The sequence below is a fragment of the Symphalangus syndactylus genome, chromosome X, assembly GCF_028878055.3.
Source record: "Symphalangus syndactylus isolate Jambi chromosome X, NHGRI_mSymSyn1-v2.1_pri, whole genome shotgun sequence".
Lineage (NCBI taxonomy): Eukaryota > Metazoa > Chordata > Mammalia > Primates > Hylobatidae > Symphalangus > Symphalangus syndactylus.
The window spans coordinates 156,558,315-156,580,020 of record NC_072447.2 but is presented as its reverse complement, the minus strand read 5'-3'; the positions used below and the strand labels follow the sequence as shown (position 1 = coordinate 156,580,020).

At 49.2% G+C, this 21,706-nt stretch overlaps 1 protein-coding gene across 1 annotated transcript; it reads left to right on the top strand.

The window, feature by feature from the left end:
• Positions 1 to 318: 318 nt before the first annotated feature.
• LOC129475078 (testis-specific protein TEX28) lies at positions 319 to 21,633 on the top strand. The gene is made up of 4 exons (XM_055266947.1): positions 319 to 420; positions 4,295 to 5,022; positions 20,373 to 20,508; positions 21,128 to 21,633. The coding sequence occupies exons 1-4, from the start codon at positions 409 to 411 to the stop codon at positions 21,482 to 21,484; spliced, it is 1,233 nt and encodes a 410-aa protein (XP_055122922.1). The 5' UTR covers positions 319 to 408; the 3' UTR covers positions 21,485 to 21,633.
• Positions 21,634 to 21,706: the final 73 nt, after the last annotated feature.

Here is a 21,706-nt window from a genome sequence, read left to right as displayed (position 1 = left end):
CACTGCAACCTCTTGGGTTCAAGCGATTCTCTTGCCTCAGCCTCCTGAGTAGCTGGGATTACAGGCGCCCACCACCATGCTCGGCTAATTTTTTATTTTTAGTAGAGACAGAGTTTCCTCATGTTGGCCAGGCTGGTCTCAAACTCTTGACTTCAAGTGATCTGCCTGCCTGGGCTTCCCAGAGTGCTGAGATTACAGGTGTGAGCCACCGTGCCCAGCCAGCACGTCATTGTCTTCTAGTTCCCCATGCTGTTGCTGAAGTCTGAAGCCATTCTGACTTCTGATTCTTTGAATGTGACCTATTTTTTCCTCTCTGACAGTTATTCTCTCAGTGTATCGAAGATATCAGTCAACTATCTTCTGGATTGCATTGATGCTGTTGAGAAGGCAGCCTGCAGTCTAAAAGTCATGGTTTTAAAGGTAATCAGCTTTTTTTCCTCTGGCTGCTTTTAACATCTTGTGTCGGCCGGGGGCGGTGGCTCATGCTTGTAATCCCAGCACTTTGGGAGGCCGAGGCGGGCGGATCATTTGAGGTCAGGAGTTCCAGATCAGCCTGGCCAACATGGTGAAACACTGTCTCTACTAAAAATACAAAAATTAGCTGGGCATGGTGGTGGGCGCCTGTAATCCCAGCTACTTGGGAGGCTGAGGCAGGAGAATCGCTTGAACCCGGGAGGCAGAGGTTGCAGTGAGCCAAGATCACGCCACTGCACTCCGGCCTGGGCGACAAGAGCGAAACACTGTTTCAAAAAAAAAAAAAAAATCTTGTGTTCATGTGTGGACTTATTTCTGTCTTCCCTGCTTAGGATTTACTGGGCTTCTTGAATTTGTGAATTTGTGTCTTTCTTCAGTTCTGGAAAGTTCTTAGGGAGTTATCTCTTAAAATGTTGCTGCTGTGGCCGGTCGTAGTGGCTCATGCCTGTAATCCCAGCACTTTGGGAGGCCGAGATGGGTGGATCACCTGATGTTGAGAGTTCGAGAACAGTCTTGCCAACATGATGAAACCCCATCTCTACTAAAAATACAAAAGAATTAGCTAGCTGTGATGGCACGCGCCTGTAGTCCCAGCTACTCAAGAGGCTGAGGCACGAGAAGTGCTTGAACCCGGGCAGCAGAGGTTGGCAGTGAGCTGAGATTGTGCCACCCAGCCTAGGCGACAGAGTGTGATTCTGTTTCCATTTAAAAAAAAAAGAAAAAAATATATATATCGCTGCTGCTTCATTCTCTGTCTTCTCTCTCTGGAGTGACAATTGGATTTTTGTTAGACCTACTCATGCTACCTTCCATGTCTTCTATTTTTCAAGTTTTCTATTTCTTTGTGCCTCTGTGCTGCATTCTGGATACTTTTTTTCTTTTCTTTTCTTTTCTTTTCTTTTCTTTTCTTTTCTTTTCTTTTCTTTTCTTTCCTTCCCTTCCCTCCCTTCCTTCCTTCCTGCCTGCCTGCCTGCCTGCCTGCCTGCCTGCCTTCCTTCCTTCTTTTCTTCCTTCCTTTCATCTTTGTTTTTTTGAGATGGCGTTTTGCTCTTGTTGCCCAGGATGGAGCGCAGTGGCGCGATCTCGGCTCACTGCAACCTCTGCCTCCTGGGTTCAAGCGATTCTCCTCCCTCAGCCTCTCGAGTAGCTGGGACTACAGGTGTGTGCCACCACGCCCGGCTAATTTTTGTATTTTTAGTAGAGATGGGGTTTCATCATGTTGCCCAGGCTGGTCTCGAACTTCTGACCTCAAGAGATCCTCCCACCTTGGCCTCCCAAAGTGCTGGGATCACAGGCGTGAACCACCACGCCCGGCCTCATTTATTCAATTTTTGAGACAAGGTCTCACTGTGCCACCCAGGCTGGAGTGCAGTGGCATAATCTTGGTTCACTGCAACCTGTACCTCCCGGGTTCAGGAGATTCTCCCACCTCAGCCTCCCGAGTAGCTGGGATTACAGGCGTGTGCCACCACGCCTGAGTAATTTTTGTATTTTTATTTTATTTTATTTATTTATTTTTGAGATGAAGTTTCGCTCTTGCCCAGGCAAGAGTACAATGGCACGATCTCGGCTCACTGCAAACTCCGCCTCCCGGGTTCAAGAGATTCTCCTGCCTTAGCCTCCCGAGTAGCTGGCATTACAGGCATGCACCACCACGCCTGGCTAATTTTGTATTTTTAGTAGAGATGGGGGTTTCTCCATGTTGGTCAGGCTGGTCTTGAACTCCCGACCTCAGGTGATCCACCCGCCTCGGCCTCCCAAAGTGCTGGAATTACAGGTGTGAGCCACCGTGCCAGGCATTTGTTGTTGTTGTTGTTGTTTTCTGTTTTGTACAGACGGGGTTTCACCATGTTGGCCAGATTGGTTTTGAACTCCTGACCTCAAGTGATCCGCCCGCCTCGACCTCCCAAAGTGCTGGGATTACAGGCGTGAGCCACTACACCTGGCCTATATTGAACATTTAAATAGTTTGAAAACTGTGAAATCTGGCGTATGTATATAAAGGTGCAGAAAACATTGATGTATGTTTTAAGAAATAACGATAAGGTGAACACACATTTAACCACTACTCAGGCCAGGCACCCCAGCCTCCACAGTCACCCCAATCATAATCCCCTTCCCCTGCCCTAGTGGGAACCACCATCCTGGGGTTTCTGTTGCCAGCATCCATGCTGCTCTTTATGCTTTCCTGCCTGTGTAGTCATCCCTATATAATATTGTTTAGTTTTGCCTGCTCTTGGAATTTATGTAAATGGAACCATATATAGTATGGATTTTCTGTCTGGTTTCTTTTGTTCAACATTGTGCTTGTGAAATGCATTCATGTTTTTCAAGGCTGTAGTTCATTCTGATTGCTGTACAGTAGTATATTGTTGCATATATTACAGTTTACTTACACTTTCTGGGCAGGCGGTTTGTTGCTAGTTGTTGGATGTCGGGAACATCAGTGTACTTGTCTCCTGGGAATATTGCCTATGAATGCAGTTGCTGGATCATTTGGTATGCATGTCTTCAACTTTGTGATACTGTCAAGTGCTTTCCTAAGGTGGTTGTAGTACAAATTTTCTTCCCACCAGTAATGATTGAGAGTTCCTGTTGCTCTATATCCTTGCCAGCTCTTATTGTTGTCAGTCTGTCTGAGTTTGACCAATCTACTGGGTGCATAGCGGTATCACTTTGCGTTTTAAAAATTGAGGTATAGGCCAGATGCGGTGGCTCACACCTGTAATCCCAGCACTCTTTGGGAGGCCGAGGCGGGAGCATCACTTGAGGTCAGGAGTTGGAAACCAGCCTGGTCAACATGGTGAAACCCTGTCTCTACTAATAATACAAAAATTAGCTGGGTGTGGTGGTGCACACCTGTAATCCCAGCTACTCAGGAGGCTGAGGCATGAGAATTGCTTTAACCCGGGAGGCGAAGGTTGTAGTGAGCCGAGATTGCACCACTGCACTCCAGCCTGGCTGACAGAGTGAGACTCCGTCTCAAAAAAAAAAAAAGTAGAAACAGAACAGAGGCTGCACCTGAGCTGCCCCCCACCTCCCTCTCCTAGCTCCTTGCTCTGGTGGGCTGGGTTCCAGCTATGCTGCTCTTGCCATCTTTATTTTACAGGTAAGAAAACTGAGCCTCAGAGCAGTTTATTAACTTGCTCAAGGTCTCAGAGTGGTGGAGCCAGGATTTGAACTGGGCTCTTTGTCAAAGGCAATGTTAACCCCCTCACCATGTGAGAGACTCATTCTTTTGTGTTACGATAGAATTTTCTGCCGTAGACCGTCAGCTGTATGAGAACAAGGAATGTATCTGGCTTCTGTACCACATGGTAGGCACTCAGAAAATACGTGTTGAATGAATGATTGGATGAATGAATGAACCTCTTAGGAGGCAAATCTCTCTGCCTAACCCTTCCTGTCTCCCTGGGAGTAGCAATACAGCAAGCTGTAAGGGTTAACGGAAATAAGTTTATGCCATACTTTACAAGAATAGTTCTTTATAAATGAGACCCACAACTGGTAATTTTTGGAAGAGAAAATAGGAGTGCAGTGCAAAAACAGGCAGACGTAGAAGGCAGTCTGGCCACCTGTGGGTCTTAGTGAGGCATACATGTGGAGCAAGGAGTCAGACGCTGAAAAGGCGGAGAGAGGGGCCCTGAAGATGAGCATCACCTCCTCAGTCTGTGTCGGGCCCATCTTGAATGCACGAATCTTGCGTGTGTAAGTATCCATGCGTATGTGGAAGTGTTTTATGGAGTCATAACGTGTCCAATTCTCCCACACCTTGCAGCCCACAGAGCACCGTATTGTGATTTCTTGTTTCCCAATGTAGGCGGAACACACCAGGAGCCCCAGCGCAACCCTCCCCTCCAATGTGCCTTCATGCAGGTCCCTGTCATCCAGCGAAGACGGCCCCAGTGGCCCTTCCAGCCTCTCGGATGGGGGCCTAGCCCACAACTTACAGGATAGTGTCAGGCACCGGATCCTCTACCTCTCAGAGCAGCTGAGAGTGGAGAAGGCCAGTCGGGATGGCAACACTGTGAGCTACCTCAAGCTGGTATCCAAAGCAGACCGCCACCAGGTGCCGCACATCCGGCAGGCCTTTGAGAAGGTGAACCAGCGCACCTCTGCCACCATCGCCCAGATGGAGCACAGGCTCCGCCAGTGTCACCAGCAGCTCCAGGAGCTGGAGGAAGGCTGCAGGCCCAAGGGCTTACTGCTGATGGCAGAAAGCGACCCAGCCAATTGCGAGCCACCCAGCGAGAAGGCCCTGCTTTCAGAGCCCCCCAAGCCAGGCGGGGAAGACGGGCCCGTCAACCTGCCTGATGCCAGCAGACCCTTCACCTTGGAGAGTCGCTTCCAGAGCTTACAGCAGGGGACGCGCTTAGAGACAGAGGATGTGGCCCAGCAACAAACCCTGCTGTTGCAGAAGGTAAAGGAAGAGCTGGAAGAAGCCAAGAGGTTCCACCTCAGCCTCCAGGAGTCCTATCACAGCCTAAAGGAGAGGTCTCTGACTGACCTGCAGCTGTTGCTGGAGTCCCTTCAGGAGGAGAAGTGTAGGTGAGGCCTTGGCTTTGGGGACTGGAAGCAGAGGAGGAACTGCTCCCAGCAGCCACCTATGGGAGGGTGAAAGGGAGCCAGGACAGGAGCCTGGAGAGCCAGGGTGAGGGGCCAGTTGGAAGAGCAGGTCCACGCTTCTCTTAGCGACTGGGCCCTGCAGTGGGGCGAGCCAGCCCTCTCCCTGCAGTCTCACACCTGCCTTGACCCTTGCTGGCGAAAAGGCTCCAGCTCGGCAGCCCCTGCCAGGTGGCTGCAGCGGCACAGCGGCTGGCCCTGACTCTGTGGTGGCAGGAGACAACATGGGGGTGGCAAGAGTCCGCTAGATACCTGGCACTAGTTAGGGAGGTGGCGTCCTTTGGTCGCAGTCGGCTGGGAAGGTGGGAGTCAGGACCAGAATCGCCTCGCCAGCTCTGGTCTCTTCACATGTGCTCCTAGCTGAGCTGGGGCACAAGTCGGGTCTCAGATACTTATTTCAAAAATGACTGCCTTCTGGCGAATGCTTTCTCTGCACCATGCAGTAGCTCGATTTTCTTTTTCTTTTTTTTTCTTTTGAGATGGAGTCTCACTCTGTCGCCAGGCTGGAGTGCAGTGGCACGATCTCGGCCCACTGCAACCTCCACCTCCCGGGTTCAAGCGATTCTCCTGCCTCAGCCTCCCGAGTAGCTGGGACTATAGGCATGCACCAGCACATCCGGCTATTTTTTGTATTTTTAGTACAGGCGGGGTTTCACCATGTTGACCAGGATGGTCTCAATCTATTGACCTCATGATCCACCTGCCTCGGCCTCCCAAAGTGCCGGGATTACAGGTGTGAGCCACCTCACCCTGCCCTAGCTCGATTTTCTTTCCCTCTAAGGTAAGGCTAGGGCCTACCAATTGGAAAAAAAAAAAAAAAAAAAAAAAAAGCAAACCCAATCTCTCAACGGATTCTCTCCATTCGTACTGGGACCGTTCTCTGGGTTTCCATGGGCCCTGAGGGGGTGCCACATTCTGTCTCCCTCGCTGCAGTCTGTGGCTAATTAACGCCAGTCCCTCCAGCGTCCTGGCCAGGGAGGCAGTGATTCCCTTAGGTGAGCCAAGATTCTCAGCATTTGCATGAAAAGAACTCCGCAGTCCTTTTAGTGCCTGATGCAGGAGAAGAGGCGTGTGGGAATCATCCTCTTTAGTTTCCCCAGGGAAATCTTGCCAGCGTTTACATGGCCTAAGAATCTGTTAAAGGACAATCAAAGAATATTACAGGGCAACCACTATCAATGAGATGACTAGTCAGAGTCACAGGCGTCTCTTGGAGATTATTTTCATAGGACATGGCAACCAAATCTAAAATCTTGGGAGCATCAAAGACCGTTTGGTCAAAATCACACTTACCCGGTCAGCTTTCTATTAAGCAACAGCAGAGCTTGGTGGCAGTTACAAACCTCCCCGTATGTTTCCAAACCATAGGAGCCAATGAGAATGCTGTGCTCAGGGAAACTCTTAACCCCCCCAAATCCGAGTCTTTCACCCCCTCTTGATACAGGGGTGACTACCGGGGAACAGGGCAATACCTCTGTCTCTCCCCCTCTCAGACCTTTGCTGCAAATTCTAGAAGCCTGCACTTCTGACCCAGTACCCCCCATTGGACTGTGACGTGGGATTTCTGGTTGTTTGCTGCAGCAGCGAGCCTACCCTTACTAATGTTCACTGTGAGCAGGGCCCAAATTTACTAGGAGGAGAAGGGGCTGCTGATGATTTTTCACTGTTACCACGGGCTCGTAACTGAGCTGGGGCACCAGGTTAAGCAGCATTGTTCTTTGGCCCTCAGATGCCTACTTTATGGTTGGGGAAGCAGAGTCTCACAGAGGCACAAGCAGGCTACGTGGCTGCTAAGTGCGGACCTGAGAGCATTTCACCACACCCTGGCTGTGTGGCTAAGTTAGATGCAGGGGACACAGGAATTCATGGCATTTTAAAAACATATACTTCCGTAAAATCTTCTTCAAAACTTTTACATGAGCTGGACACAGAAGTGTTTCAACCAGCCAGGCTCCCTGTGACTGTCCCCTCTGGTGCATCACAAACTGAGAATCCATACTGCAAGTCCTGTGCCGTTTACCACAGTTGAATCCGTCTGCTTTCAAGAGGGCTGTTGTGGTTTTTATCATTATGGTTTCTTTTTAATTTGGTCTTGGCATGTCTCTACCGACAGTGGCCATAGCCGAGATACCCAGTTTCTAGGAGATCCCTGACCCGTGGGAAAGTTAGGTTCGGATGTGTGTGTCAGGGGAGCCACAATGAGGAGGCGGACGAAAACGCATGAAACAGCAGAAATGGGCTGGGCGTGGGGGCTCACGCCTGTAATCCTGGCACTTTGGGAGGTTGAGGTGGGCAGACTGCTTGAGCTCAGGAGTTTGAGACCAGCCTGGGCAACATAGTGAGACCTCGTATCTACAAAAAAACCAAAAAATCAGCTGGGCGTGATGGCGCGTGCCTGTAGTCACAGCTACTCAGGAGGCTGAGCGGGAGCGGGGATCCCTTGAGCCCGGGAGGTTGAGGCTGCAGTGAGTCATGATTGCACCACCGCACTCCATTCTGGGTGACAGGGTGAGACCCTGTGTCAAAAAAAAGAGAAAAAAACGGAAAAAAGAAATGTATGACTCAGATCGAAGAGACGTTAGGTGTGCTGATGGGAGGCAGAGGGGAAGTCTGGAGGCAGCAGGGAGCTGATTGAGCTCATCAGGTGTGCAAGAGCGAAGCCCAGAACGGAAGGGCGGGGAAGCTTCCGGGGCTGTGCCTGTATTAAGGTCACAGGGTGTGAAGTGATCCCACAGGCTTTCCTGCGGGGGTTGTGGATTGGCTGGTTTAAGGAAAACATGCACAAAGGAGGAAACTGATTTACATGACTCTGGTGTTGAGCATTAGGTCTTATCGTGGTCAGCAGCCGTGGGATGTGTTGGGTTTTGGGTCAGTGAGGTGAGGACCACGTGGGCTATATCGCAAACAATCACATGACAGGGAGGGAGGGGTGTTATCTAGGGCAAGGGTGACAGGGTACAACTGCTAAAGTTGGATGCTGAGGCAGCAACTGTATTAAACGCATTTATGACAAGGGCTTACTTAAAAAAATTGGTGTAGAATTCACATAATTTCACGTAATGTGAAATTAACCATTTGGAAGCATGTAATTCAGTGCATTAAGCACATCTGCAGTGTGGTTCAACCATCACCTCTGTCCAGTTGTCTAACATTCTCATCACCCCAGAAGGAGACCTCCAGACTCACTATGCGGTCACTCCTAGCCTCGGTTCCAGGCGTTCCCTAATCTGCTTTCTGTCTGCGTGGGTTTGCCTCTTCTGGACTTTTCATATAAATGGGACCATACGATATGTGGGCTTTTGTGTCTAGCTTCTTTCACTGTTTTCAAGGTTCACTAATGTTGTAGCACGTGTCAGTACTTCATTCTCTTGGTGGCTGACTAATATTCCAGTGCACGGGTAGACCACATTTTGTTTATCTGTCCATCAGTGGATGGAGATTTGAGTTGTTTCCACCTTTTGGCTATTGTGAGAAGCCCTGCCCTGAACACTCACATACATGCCATTTGTTTGAACACCAGTTTTCAATTATTTGGGGTCTATAATCAGGAGTAAAATTGCTGGACCCTGTGGTGACTCCAGGAGTAACGTTTAGAGGAGTCTTCCCACGGCAGCCGCGCCGCCCCATCTTCCCACCAGCAGTGCAGAAGGTTTCCAGTTGCCTCACATCCTTGCCAACATTTGTTGTTATCCTTTTTTTTTCTTTCCAACAGATGTAACTGTGAAGTGGTATCTCATTATGAGGGCTGGCTTTCTTTTTTATTTTTCCTGAGTCTTTGGATAGTCAAAAGTTCGTTCTTTTTTCTTTCCTTCTTTCCTTCTTTCTTTCTTTCTTTCTCTTTCTTTTTTCTTTTTCTTCTCTTTCTTTCTCTCTCTTTCTTCTTTCTTTCTCTCTTTCTCTCTCTCTTTTCCTTTCTTTCTTTTTTCTTTCTTTTTCTTTCTCTCTCTCTCTTTCTTTTCTTTTTCTTTCTCTTTCTCTCTCTTTCTCTCTTTTTTCTTTTTCTCTTTCTTTCTATCTCTCTCTTTCTCTCTTTTCTTTCTTTATTTTTCTTTCTCTCTCTCTTTCTCTTTCTTTTCCTTTCTTTTTTCTTTCCTTTTCTTTCTATTTCTCTCTCTATTTCTTCTTTCTTTCTTTCTTTTTCTTCCTCTCTTTCTCTCTCTTTCTCTTTCTTTCTCTCTCTCTTTCTTTCTCTCTCTCTCTTTCTTTCTCCCTTTCTTTCTTTCTTTCTTTCTCTCTTTCTCTCTTTCTTTCTCTCTTTCTCTCTTTCTCTCTTTCTTTCTTTCTTTCTTTCTTTCTTTCTTTCTTTCTTTCTTTCTTTTCTTCTTCTTCAGGGTCTCTGTTTCCCAGGCTGCATGCAATCATAGTTCACTACAGCCTTCAACTCCTGGGCTCAAGCAATCTTCCTGCCCCAGCCTCCCGAGTAGCTGGGAGTACAAAGCATGTGCCACCATGCCTGGCTAACTTTTATTATTATTATTATTAATTATTTGTAGAGATGGGATCTTGCTATGTTGCCCAGGCTGGTCTTGAACACCTGGCCATGGCCTCCCCAAGTACTGGGGTTACAGATGTGAGCCACTGTGCCTGGACAGTTCTTACTTTTTAATGCATTTTTTAATTGATTGTGGTAAAAAAAAAAACACAATATATTCTTTTTGATTCTGCAAAGTGCAAGGTCTCTGTCACAGCAACAATTAGACTCAGGAGGCTTGGGGCTGGGCTAGTAGCCCTGGGGTCTCCTCCTTCATGAGGTCTGGGTTTGTGGGTCCTTGCAGAGGACGTTCCTGGGTCCTGGAAGGACTGTGACTGCTTCCGCTGGAGTTGCTTGAGGCCCCTGGTAACTCTCCCCTCTGTGTGCTGAGGAGAAGCACAGGCGTTGCGAACTTGATGATTCTGGATGGAAGGGTCTTTGCCAAGCTTCTCTTTCTTTCTTGTGGAAATAGGTGGAGCTTCAGATCTCCAAGAAGATGCACAGTGAGCGGCCTGTCTCCTCAGCACAAGCCAGTCTCCTGGGGGACCAGAAGGCCCCGGTCCCTCAGTTTCTCCGTGGGTCAGGAGGAAAGAAGGCTTGAGAAACTCAGAAAACGTTCATTGGTAGAAGAAATGGCACCCAAGGAAGGCACGGGGAGCCTTCAAGTAAAAGTCTTGACTGGCCAGGTCTCATCTGGGCACCTTGCATGGGGAGTTGCAGGAGACCCCCTCTAGCCTCCTAATGAGCCAGGGGGCTCTGGGAGGGTTTTGGGGGTCCTTCCCCCTCTCTTACAGGATGCGCAACTGACTTCTGCTTGATGGTGAAAGGCAGTCAGGTTTCAGGCTTGGCCCCGTAGACAGGGCATGGACAAGTCCTGGAGTTGGGGGTGTGGTGCCGGCAAAACCATCTTTACTCTCTGGGGTCCGTAGCCAGTCCCAGCCTGCCCAGCCCCACCCTCCTGCTTCACCTTTGTAGCCCTAGTGGTCAATGCCTGGGGTAGATGGGTTGCTGGGACATCTTTGTTCTTTGTTGGATGAGTAAAATGGTCCTAGGAGAAAACCCGACTGTGAGGAGCACATTGCTTCTTTTTTTTTTTTTCTTTTTTATGAGATGGAGTCTCACTCTGTCCCCCAGGCTGGAGTGCAGCGGCACGATCTCGGCTCACTGCAACCTCCGCCTCCCCGGTTCAAGTGATTCTCCTGCCTCAGCCTCCCGAGTCGCTGGGATTACAGGCACCCGCCAGCATGCCTGGCTACTTTTTGTATTTTTCAGTAGAGATGGGGTTTCGCCATGTTGACCAGGGGTCTCGAACTCCTGACCTGAAGTGATCCACCCTCCTCGGCCTCCCAACGTGCTGGGGTTACAGGTGTGAGCCCCCACACCTGGCTGGAGGACATTGCTTCTTACCCCATTTCTAGTTCCCTAGACCTGCCTTGGCATCAACTCACTGAAGGCTCCACTTGGTGACAAGGAACCAGCTTATTTGGAAACAGGGTCGTTGCGGATGTGATGAGTTAGATTTGGACGAGGTCATTCTGCAGAGGGGTGGGCCTTAACGCAATGTGACCTGTGTCCTGACAGAAAGGGGAGACGGAGACACGGACATACCCAGAGGGAGAGCGCCGTGTGGAGACAGAGGCTGAGGCCGACCTGCCACGGCAGAAGCCAAGGAAGCCCGCAGATGGGCAGCAGAGCAGAAGCTGGGACAGAGGCCCCGAGCGGAGGCGCCTTCTCGGTCCTTGGCAGAAGCCCGCCCCGCCTGCGCCTTCCTCTCGGACTGCTGGACCCCCAGCCAGGAGAGAGGCCATCTCTGCTGCGAAAGCCACTCAAAGTTTGTAACGCTTTGTGATGGCAGCCACAGGAAACTCCCACACTCAGCTTGTCCTTTAGGCTCTGCTCTGATGTCCTCTCCTCAAAGGGACTTCCCAGGCTACCACGTTCAAATGGCCTCTTCTTTTATTCTTTTGGAAGCGGGGTTTTTTGAAGTAAAGTTTTTTTTTTTTTTCAGATGGAGTTTTGCTCTTGTTGCCCAGACTGGAGTGCAATGGCGCGATCTCGGCTCACTGCAACCTCCGCCTCCTGAGTTCAAGCGATTCTCCTGCCTCAGCCTCCCGAGTAGCTGGGATTAGAGGCATGCACCACCACGCCTGGCTAATTTTGTATTTTTAGTAGAGATGGGGTTTCTCCATGTTGGTCAGGCTGGTCTCGAACTCCCGTCCTCGGGTGATCCACCTGCCTCGGCCTCCCAAAGTGCTGGGATTACGGGAGTGAGCCACCGCGCCTGGCCTTTTTGAGGTAAATTTTATACAGTGAAATTGCATTTAAGTTTAGGCATACAGTTTAACAAGTTTTGACAAAGGTTTACACCGGGGCAAATAAATCCCAATAAAGAGCTTTGCCACCACCCCAGAAAGTACCCTCACACCCTCTTCCAGTGAATGCCCGTGTCCCATAATTGGCCACTGTTCTGCTTTCTGTCACTCTAGCTTCGTCTCCTCTTGAACATCATGTCAGTGGAATCGCACGGCACGCGGTGCTTTGCGTCTGGCTGCTTTTGCTCCGTGGAATTGTTTTGAGATCCACCCAAGCTGTCTGAGTGAGCAGCTCATGGCTTCGTATTGCTTGGCAGGCTTCCATCGCATGGAGACGCCGCAGGTTGCTTATGCCCTGGTCCGCTGCCAGTTGGGGCAACTGAATAAAGCTGCTATGAACGTTCTCACCCAAGTCTTTCTGTGAACATATGCTTTCATATATGGAATTGCTAGATAACAGAGAAGTGTTATGTGTCTTAGTCCCACTTTCTGTTGCTGTAACAGAGTACCTCAGGCTGGGTAGTTTATAAAGAAAGGAAGTTCAATGTCAAGGCGCTGGCAGCTGGTGAGGACCTGTGTACTACATCATCCTATGGCAGAAGGCAGAAGGGCAAGAGGGCGTGAGAGAGCGAGCGGGGGCCAAACTTTCACGATAACAATATTAATATTAATCGCCTCTTACCAGTCCCACCCCTTAACACCATCACATGGCCATTAAATTTCAACATGAGTTTTGGGGGGGACGTGTACACCATAGCAGTATGCTTAGCCTTTTAAGAAAGAGGAAGGCTGGGCGCGGTGGCTCAGCCCTGTAATCCCAGCACTTTGGGAGGCTGAGGCGGGTGGATCACCTGAGGTCGGGAGTTCGAGACCAGCCTGACCAACATGGAGTAAACCCTGTCTCTACTAAAAATACAAAATTAGCCAGGCGTGGTGGCACATGCCTGTAATCCCAGCTACTCGGGAGGCTGACGCAGGAGAATCGCTTGAACTCAGGAGGCGGAGGTTGCGGTGAGCCGAGATCGTGCCATTGCACTCCAGCCTGGGCAACGAGTGAAACTCCATCTCAAAAAAAAAAAAAAAAAGAAAAAGAAAAAAAAAGAGGAACTGTTTTCCGACATGGTTATACCATTTTACAGTCCTGCTAGGAGTGTATAAGAGTTCCAGTTGCCAACGTTTGGCAAGATCAGTCTTTTAAATTTCAGCCTCTTAAGTTCACCCACAACTTGGTGAAATTAGACTCCAAAATTTCATCACCCTAGCCCATGTTCTGTCAACCTTGGCACTGTCGACATTTTGGCCCAGATGATTCTCTGTTGTGCGGGGCTGTCCTGTACATTCTAGGATGATGAGCAGCATCCCTGGTCTCCACTTACTTGATGCCAGTGGTGCCGTGAATTAATTACCTGATGCTGCCGTGACAAATTGCCCCCAACTTCATGGCTTAAAATAACAGAAAGTTATTCTCTCACAGTCCTGGAGGCTAGAAGGCTGAAATCAGTTTCACTGGGCTGAAATCAGGCGAGGACACACTGTCATTGGAGGCTCTAGGGAACAAACTGATCTTTGCCTCTTCCAGTTTCTGGTGGCTGCCAAATTCCTTAATTTCGTGGCCACATCATTCCAGTCCTGAAGGGCAGCATCTTCAAACCTGTGTTCTGTCTTCACATGACATTCTCGTCTGTGCGTGTCTAATGTCCTTTTGCCTCTCTCTCATACATGTGATTGCATTTAGGGCCACCAGGATAATCTAGGATAATCTTTGCATCTCAACACCCTTAAACTCACCACTTCTGGAAAGCCCCCTCTTTTGGTCATAGAAGGTAACATTCACAGTTTCCAAGGATTATGACATAGATATCTTTTGCGGGGTGGCTTTTTTTTTTTTTTTTTAAGACAGAGTCTCGCTCTGTCACCCAGGCTGGAGTGCAGTGGCATGATCTTGGCTCACTGCAACCTCCGCCTCCGGGGTTCAAGCAATTCTCCTGCCTCAGCCTCCCAAGTAGCTGGGACTACAAGCACGTGCCACCACACCCAGCTAAATTTTTGTATTTTTAATAGAGACGGGGTTTCACCCTGTTGCCCAGGGTGGTCTCGATCTCCTGAGCTCAGGCAACCTGCCCACCACAGCCTCACAGAATGCTGGGGTTACAGATGTGAGCCACCGTGCCCAGCCTAGGGGGGCAATTTTAGCCTGCTGTGCCCCACCTATTTGTAACAACCAGAAATGTCTCTCCAGAGATTGCCAGATGTCCCTTGGCGGGGCGGGGCGGCAAATCGCTCCTGGTTGAGAACCACTATCCTAGCCCGTGAAACTAGTGGGTGTGACCCTGTCTCTCATGATTAATGATGCTGAACCCCTTTTCGTGTGCTTATCAGCCAACAAGTCTTTGGCTTGTTTTCAACTTGGATTGCCTTTTTATTGTTGAGTTGTCAGAGCTCTTTATATACTCCGGACCAGTCTTTGTCACTCCCCTACTTTTTCCTTTCTCGCAGCACTCACCGCCTAAACTGCTCTCCCTTGTGTAGGTGTTCATTTGTGTTGTATTGTTCCCGTCAAAATATCAGCACATTCAGGTCGGCCACTGTGTCTAAGTGACTGCCCAAAGACATGTTGGCACATGATGGCTGTTCTGTGAGTACCTGTTTCGTGGATCAGTCTGGATGCTTCTTTTCCTCCCTTCCTGAAGGGACCCAGCTCGCCCTCTGGGCTGCCTCCCTCCTCCATGTATGTCAGAACTCTATCTGCTGTGTCTTGGGAACATCAGGGCAGGGTCAGGAGGGCTGATTCTGGATTTAGGCCTGGCCCAGCCTCCTCTCTGCCAGGTATTTACTGAATTACCTTGGACAAGGTGCTTCAAGTTTGCAATCCTCAGTTTCCACACTGTAACACGGAGGTAATAATGATCCCACTATTGTTGGAACTGTTGTGAGAATTAATTAATGCTTGTGTGTAAGCCCCAAGTAGATGCTGATGGAACTGAATGTACAATTCCTTTCTGCTTCCTATCTGCAAACTAAGTCCTTGAAAGATCGTAAAGAAAAATTGGGCCAGATGTGGTGGCTTATGGCTGTAATCCCAGTGCTTTGGGAGGTCGAGGCAGGAGGATTGCTTGAGTCCAGGAGTTTGAGACCAGCTTGGGTAACAAAGTGAGCCCATATCTCTGCAAAAAAATTTAAAAGTATTAACCGGACTTGGTGGCACATGCCTGTAGTCCCTGCTACATGGGAGGCTGAGACAGGAGGATCGCTTGAGCCCGAGAGTTTTATGTTGCAGTGAGGTATGATTGTGCCACTGTACTCCAGCCTGGGTGATAGAGGACAGAGTGAGACCTTGTCTCAAAAAAAAAAAAAAGAAAGAAAGAAAAAGAAAGAGAAAGAGAAGGAAGAAAGAAGGAAAGAAAGAGAAAGAAAGAAAGAAAGAGAAAGAAAGAAAGAGAAAGAAAGAAAGAAAGAAAGTTGTTGATGGCTTTTTTTTTTTGAGATGGTGTCTTTCTCTGTTGCCCAGGCTGGAGGGAGTGCAGTGGCTCGATCTCAGCTCACTGCAACCTCTGTGTCCCGGATTCAAGTGATTCTCCTGTCTCAGCCTCCTGAGTAGCTGAGATTACAGGCATGCACCACTACGCCCAGCTAATTTTTGTATTTTTTAGTAGAGACGGGGTTTCATGATGTTAACCAGGCTGGTCTCCAACTCCTAATCTCAAATGATCCACCTGCCTTGGCCTCCCAAAGTGCTGTGATGACAGGCGTGAGCCACCACTCCCGGCCAATGACTCTCGATAAATTCATCAATGGAGTACCCTAGGTTGATGAGCTCAGGGATTTGGCCAAGATCTCAACCTGACCCTGCCTTCCTCTTCTTTCCCTGAGTCAATGCCTCCTGGGTTTGTCATTCCTGCTGCCCTCTCCTCTCCAAAGCATTACAGTGCCCCACTACCCCTTACTCTGGTTGTCTGTCATTTTCTAGCAGCTTCTCTAGGACCGTCTCCACATATCTGATGATCTTGTCCATCTCTCATTCAGAAATTGCTGGTAGAGGTTCAGAGATAAGAAGCTACTCAAGTCAGAAAGCGGATTGGTAGTTGCCAGGGACTGGGGTGATGGGGAATGGGGAGTGACTGCTAAATAGTATTTTTTCGAGGGGGGTGATGAAAATGTCTTGGAACAATTTTTTTTTTTTTTTTGAGACAAGAGTCTCGCTCTGTTGCCAGGCTGGAGTGCAGTGACATGATCTCGGCTCACTGCAACCTCTGCCTCCCAGGTTCAAGCGATTCTCCCGCCTCAGCCTCCAAAGTAGCTGGGACTACAGGTGCGCACCACCACGCCCAGCTACTTTTTGTATTTTTAGTAGAGACGGGGTTTCACCATGTTGGCCAGGATGGTCTTGATCTCTTGACCTCGTGATCTGCCTACCTCGGCCTCCCAAAGTGCTGGGATTACAGGCGTGACTGCAGCCGGCCAATGTGCTGGAACTATTAATAGCCATGGTGGTTGCACAACACCACATGTGCTAAATGCCACTGAATTGTTCACCTTAAAATAATTCATTTTATGTTACATGAAATTTACCTCAATAAAAATTGAATAAAAAAGAAGCTGCTCAGGTGCCGAGTACGCAAAACTTTCACTCTTGCTTTGTATTTCTGGCTGTATCCACAAGTGGGCAGTCGCGAAATTTTCTTATAGCTTCTCTTGTCATATTGAAAATGCCCTGAAGTGAATATGCCAGGTCTCCATGCTTTTCTTTCCCTTCTGGACACCAGGTCCTTGAGGGCATCCAGACCCTAGCTCCTCTGTCCCAAGAATGTCCTGGTATGTTTCGCTTTCAGACAAGGCTCGGAGATAACAGGCTATGGTTACTAGAGGCTTCGGTGTTGCTCTGTGACCTCTCAGCCCCAGGGACCCAGTCTCGGGCTGACTTTCCTCAAGGGATCTGCTTAGGCCTTTGTTGCAGGCTTTTGGGTCGTGTTAACTTGAAGGCACAAGAACTTCCATTTTTCCCCCGACTTCTCCTCCATGTCAGAGCATGCTGCATCTTTGGATCTCTGAGGAGGTCTGACCTAAGGTCTGATCTGTTCTCTGAACTGGTTCCTCTCATTCTTATTGTGTTGAAGCAAAGCACAGACATTATATCAGTTCATCTGTAAATATTTCAGTGTGAACCTGAAATATGGATCATTTTGTTAACATAGCCTAAATGCCATACCAAAAATGTTTTAAAACAAGTCCACAATGTTAAATATGCAGTCACTGTCACCTTATTGCCTCACACATGCCATCATTCCTTTTTATTTCTGAAGGATTTTTTTTTTTCTTTTTTTTTGTGAGATGGAGTCTCATCCTGTCGCCCAGCTTGGAGTGCAATGGTGAGATCTTGGCTCACTGCAACCTCTGCCTCCCAGGTTCAAGCGATTCCCCTGCCTCAGCCTCCTGAGTAGCTGGGATTACGGGCATGTGCCACCATGCCCGGCTAATTTTCCTATCTTTAGTAGAGACGGGGTTTCACCATGTTGGCCAGGCTGGTCTTGAACTCCTGACCTCGTGATCCGCCTGCCTCGGCCTCCCAAAGTGCTGGGATTACAGGCGTGAGCCACCACGCCCAGCCCTGAAGGATATTTTTTGCTGGACATAGAATTCTAAGTTGGCGCTTAATTTTTGGAAATAATAAGCATTTTGAACAAATCATTCCCTTCTTACTTCCATGGTTTCTGTTGAAAAGGCAGCTGCCAGTCTTCTTGTTGCTCCTCGGATCACAGTTTTGTTTTCCTCAGGCTCCTTTTAAGATCTTCTGTTTTTCTTTGTTGTTTAGTGGTTTTGCTATGATGACGTTTGGTGTGATTTTCTTTCTCTCTTCTCTTTTGTGCCGCTGACCCTCCCCTTGGTGTGATTTTCTTTGCATTCATCCTGCTTGGGCTTCGCATTGCCACTTGGGTTTATGGCTTGATGTCTTTTGTCAATTTTGGACATTTTCAGCCATTATATTTTCAAATAGTGATTCTGCCCTAGTCTCTCATTTCTCCCCTTCTAAGGCCCCAGTTACATGTATGTTCAACCTTTCCACTGTATCCCTACATCCTCTGGATTCCTGTGTGAGCCGTCCTGGCGATTTTCCTCCCACTTTGGCTTCTGTTTTGTTGGCTCTTCCCCCAGCTCCCCAGGGCCCCTTGCTTTGGCACAGTTGCTCAGAGCGAGCTCATCCATCCCAGCCACATGTACCGATTGCACCCGGGCTATTGACCCCTCCTACAGCTGTTTCTTCATCTCAGACGTTTCCTCCAAGTTGCAGGCCATGATTAGGCTCTAGCTCAATTTGCCAAAAGCAAATTCTCAGAAATGATCAAGAATATACTCTTTCTGGCTGGGCCCAATGGCTCACGCCTGTAATCCCAGCACTTTGGGAGGCCGAGGCAGGTGGGTCACCTGAGGTCAGGAGTTGGAGACCAGCCTGGCCAACATGGTGAAACCCTGTCTCTACTAAAAATACAAAAAATTAGCCAGGCATGATGGCGCATACCTGTAGTCCCAGCTACTCAGGAGGCCGAGGCAGGAAAATCACTTGAACCCGGGAGGCGGAGGTTGCGGCAAGCCAAGATCGTGCCACTGCGCTCCAGCCTGGGCAAACAGAAGGAGATCCGTCTCAAAAACAAAACAAAACAAAACAAAGCACTATTTTGAAAAAAAAATAAAGTTTAGAACACTTTGTGTTGGAGAGGGTGGTCTTAACACCTTTGGTCTGTCTTGAGGGTGTCTGGGTCGACTGGTCATTGTTTTGTCTTCATAAGAGCATTCTCCAGAGTTGTCCATTTGCCTCTGTGACTGTAGGAGGTGGAGAGAGAGGGGTCCTTGACCAAGGAAGAGTAGGGAGCGCGGCTGCCAGAGGGCCAGGAGATGGGGGCCACAGAGAAGGGGAGACTGAGAGAATATCCTTACGAAAATATTGTTTACTAACATCTGAATAGGCTCTTCAAGAATGCATTGAAGAATATCTTCATGTATCTTTACCAATACATTGATGAAGATTGACTTCATATTCCCGAGGACAGTTAAAATCTTGAATGTTCTCGCAGCTACATCATTCATGTAAATGGAAAGACAGTAATGAGGAATCTATTTTCGGGTTGACCATCCTGCCGACCCACTCCCCCTCTCTGTGAGCGGTAGCCTAGTCCATGTTGTCCACCGACTCTCTTCTTAACAGGGACCTGGGGCAGAGACAAATGGAATATTCCTTGAAATGCTGCAAGGAACCAGCTTTTGACAAATTGGCTTTCAACAAATGAGCTGTCAGCTTATTCAGTGCCCAAGGGATTTCTCCGTGTGGGTGTTGGTCAAGTCCTTGGAGTGGGACCGAATAGAAGTCGTCACTGTTTTCCCCGTCTCTGTCAGCACCACCGTTTAGACCTCCTGCACCTGAGGCCTGCCGCCACCCTCCTGGGCCTCCTGGGGCGGCAGCCCTGCCAGTCTATGGGTTCCATCACTCTCCGGTGCCTTCTCTCTTCTACGTAAGCGGTGGTGCCAGAGCCCCCTCACTGGCCACCTGGCCTCTGTCCTTCTGGCCTGTTCTTTGTGGTGCCGAAAGGGGAACTTTGTAGAAGTTTTTAAATTATGAAGTATTTCAAGCAAAGGGAAAATGTACAGGATAACATAATTAACAGCCCCAGCTTTCTGAAATCTTAACATTTGCCACATTCACTTCAAATCTTATTTTTTTAGGAAATAAAACTTTAACATATTCCGTTGAAGCCCTCATTACCCCTTTCCAGCACCATCTCCCTTCCTTGCTATTCTGGCCTCGCTATACTGGCCTCGCCATTCTCATTTGGGTGCTTATCTTTTCCATGCATGGTTTTATACTTTTACTACTTATATAATTATATACACAACAGGTAGCGATTATTTTCTTTTAGAGATGGGGTCTCACTCTGCTGCCCAGGCTGGAGTGCAGTGCCATGATGGCAGCTGACTGCAGCCTCGAACTCCTGGACTCAAGAGGTCCTCCTGCCTCAGCCTCCAGAGTAGCTGAGACTACAGGCGCATGCCACCACACCTAGATAATTAAAATTTTTTTTTTGTAGAGACAGGGTCTCACTGTATTGCGCAGACTGGTCTTGAATTCCTCGTGGCCTCAAAGAATCCCCTTGCCTTGGCCTCCCAAAGGGCTGGGATTGCAACTGTGAACCACTGCACCTGGCCTGCTTGTGGTTTTTTAACAGCTCTACTGAGATATAATTTACATATTATAAAATGCACCATTTTAACTACATTTCAATGGTTTTTAGTAAATTTACTGAGTTGGTGTGCGTGTGGCTGGCGTTGTGTTTGGGGTGTTCCCAGGCAGACCTGGAGTGGGAGACAGGCTTTCCCTAGAGCCTGGGGAGGGAGGAGGAAGGCAGAAGCTGAACCCGAATCTAGTCTAGGTCAGGACCGCTCGCTGTTGGCATGAGCTCTGGGCGAGGCACTGAAGGAATCTTACTTTCTCTTTTGCTCCCAAGACAAGCACTGATGGAAGAACAGGTGAATGGTCGCCTGCAGGGACAGCTGAATGAGATTTACAACCTCCAATACAATCTGGCCTGCAGCGAAGAGAGAATGGCCTATCTATCGTATGAGAGAGCCAAGGAAATATGGGTGAGAACCTCCTGGGGGAGCCTTGTGAGAAGACTGGAGGGATGAGCGAATCCATTCTGATACCCCCAAACCAAAGCAAGACACGGGTCCTCGAGCTGCCCGCTCCTGAGGGTTGAATGGCCACACATGTTTGTTTCAGAGCTAGCAGCATCTGATCTTTACACTCACGCTCTGCTTCCCACCATCTGGCTTAGCTGCTTTGGCCACTCTGGTGCTGCAGTGCTCCCCCGTGAACCTCTGACTCGGGAGATCTGGGGTGGAGCTGCTTCTGCTGCGGCTGCAGGTGTAGGGAGTGCCCTCTCAGGACCCCTCCTTAGACCTGGCTTCCCTCTCCTCACTTTTCCATTCCCATAGCGCCCACCCCCGTCTCTGGGTAGCTGTGTCTTGACCAGGTCCTCAGCTTTGGGAGACAGTGGATGGCGGAGTGCAGCCGGGTCAGATGAAGCTTTCCCCGTTGCTGGAGAGCCTGCGCCCTCCCCTCTGCCCTGAATGTGCTCTAGGCTCTCTGCTTCCCTCCTCGAATACCCACCCCACAGTGCTTTCTGCTCACCCCTAAGAACTCAATAAACGACCACAGCTCTGTGCTGACTTCTGGTGCGTGCATTTTCGTCTCCTGCAGGAGATCATGGAGACCTTCAAGAGCCGAATATCCAAGCTGGAGATGCTACAGCAAGTCACCCAACTGGAGGCAGCGGAGCACCTCCAAAGCCGTCCCCCGCAGATGTTGTTCAAGTTCATGGGTCTGCTCCTCTCACTGGCAACCGTCCTCTTGGTCTTTGTCTCCACCTTGTGTACCTGCCCCTCGTCACTGATCAGCTCACGCCTGTGCGCTTGCACCACGCTGATGCTGATCGGGCTTGGGGTCCCGGCCTGGCAGAGGTGGCATGCCATCCCTGCCACAGACTGGCAGGAATGGGTCCCCTCCAGGTGTAGACTGTACTCCAAGGACTCTGGGCCTCCAGCAGATGGACCTTAAGGGGCCAGGAGGGCCACCTGCCTTAGCTTGCTAGCTCCCTCCCTCCTCCTGGGTGTTGAGGGCATCCAGCAAGCCCTCCACAGCTCTTGCTTGCCGATTATGTAACCATCAGCCTGGTGAAATGGATATAGACGCCCACCTGCCTCACACTTCCATTTTGCCAGGATCCTTTCACGCCATCGGTAGACATGAGGCTCGGGAAAACTTAAAGTCTATGAAGCG

Bases quoted from the DNA above. Each gene is read 5' to 3' on its own strand.
- LOC129475078 (XM_055266947.1), top strand. The intron at 5,023-20,372 runs GTGAGGCCTTGG...TTTGCTCCCAAG, and splicing joins CTTCAGGAGGAGAAGTGTAG to ACAAGCACTGATGGAAGAAC. The intron at 20,509-21,127 runs GTGAGAACCTCC...CGTCTCCTGCAG, and splicing joins AGAGAGCCAAGGAAATATGG to GAGATCATGGAGACCTTCAA.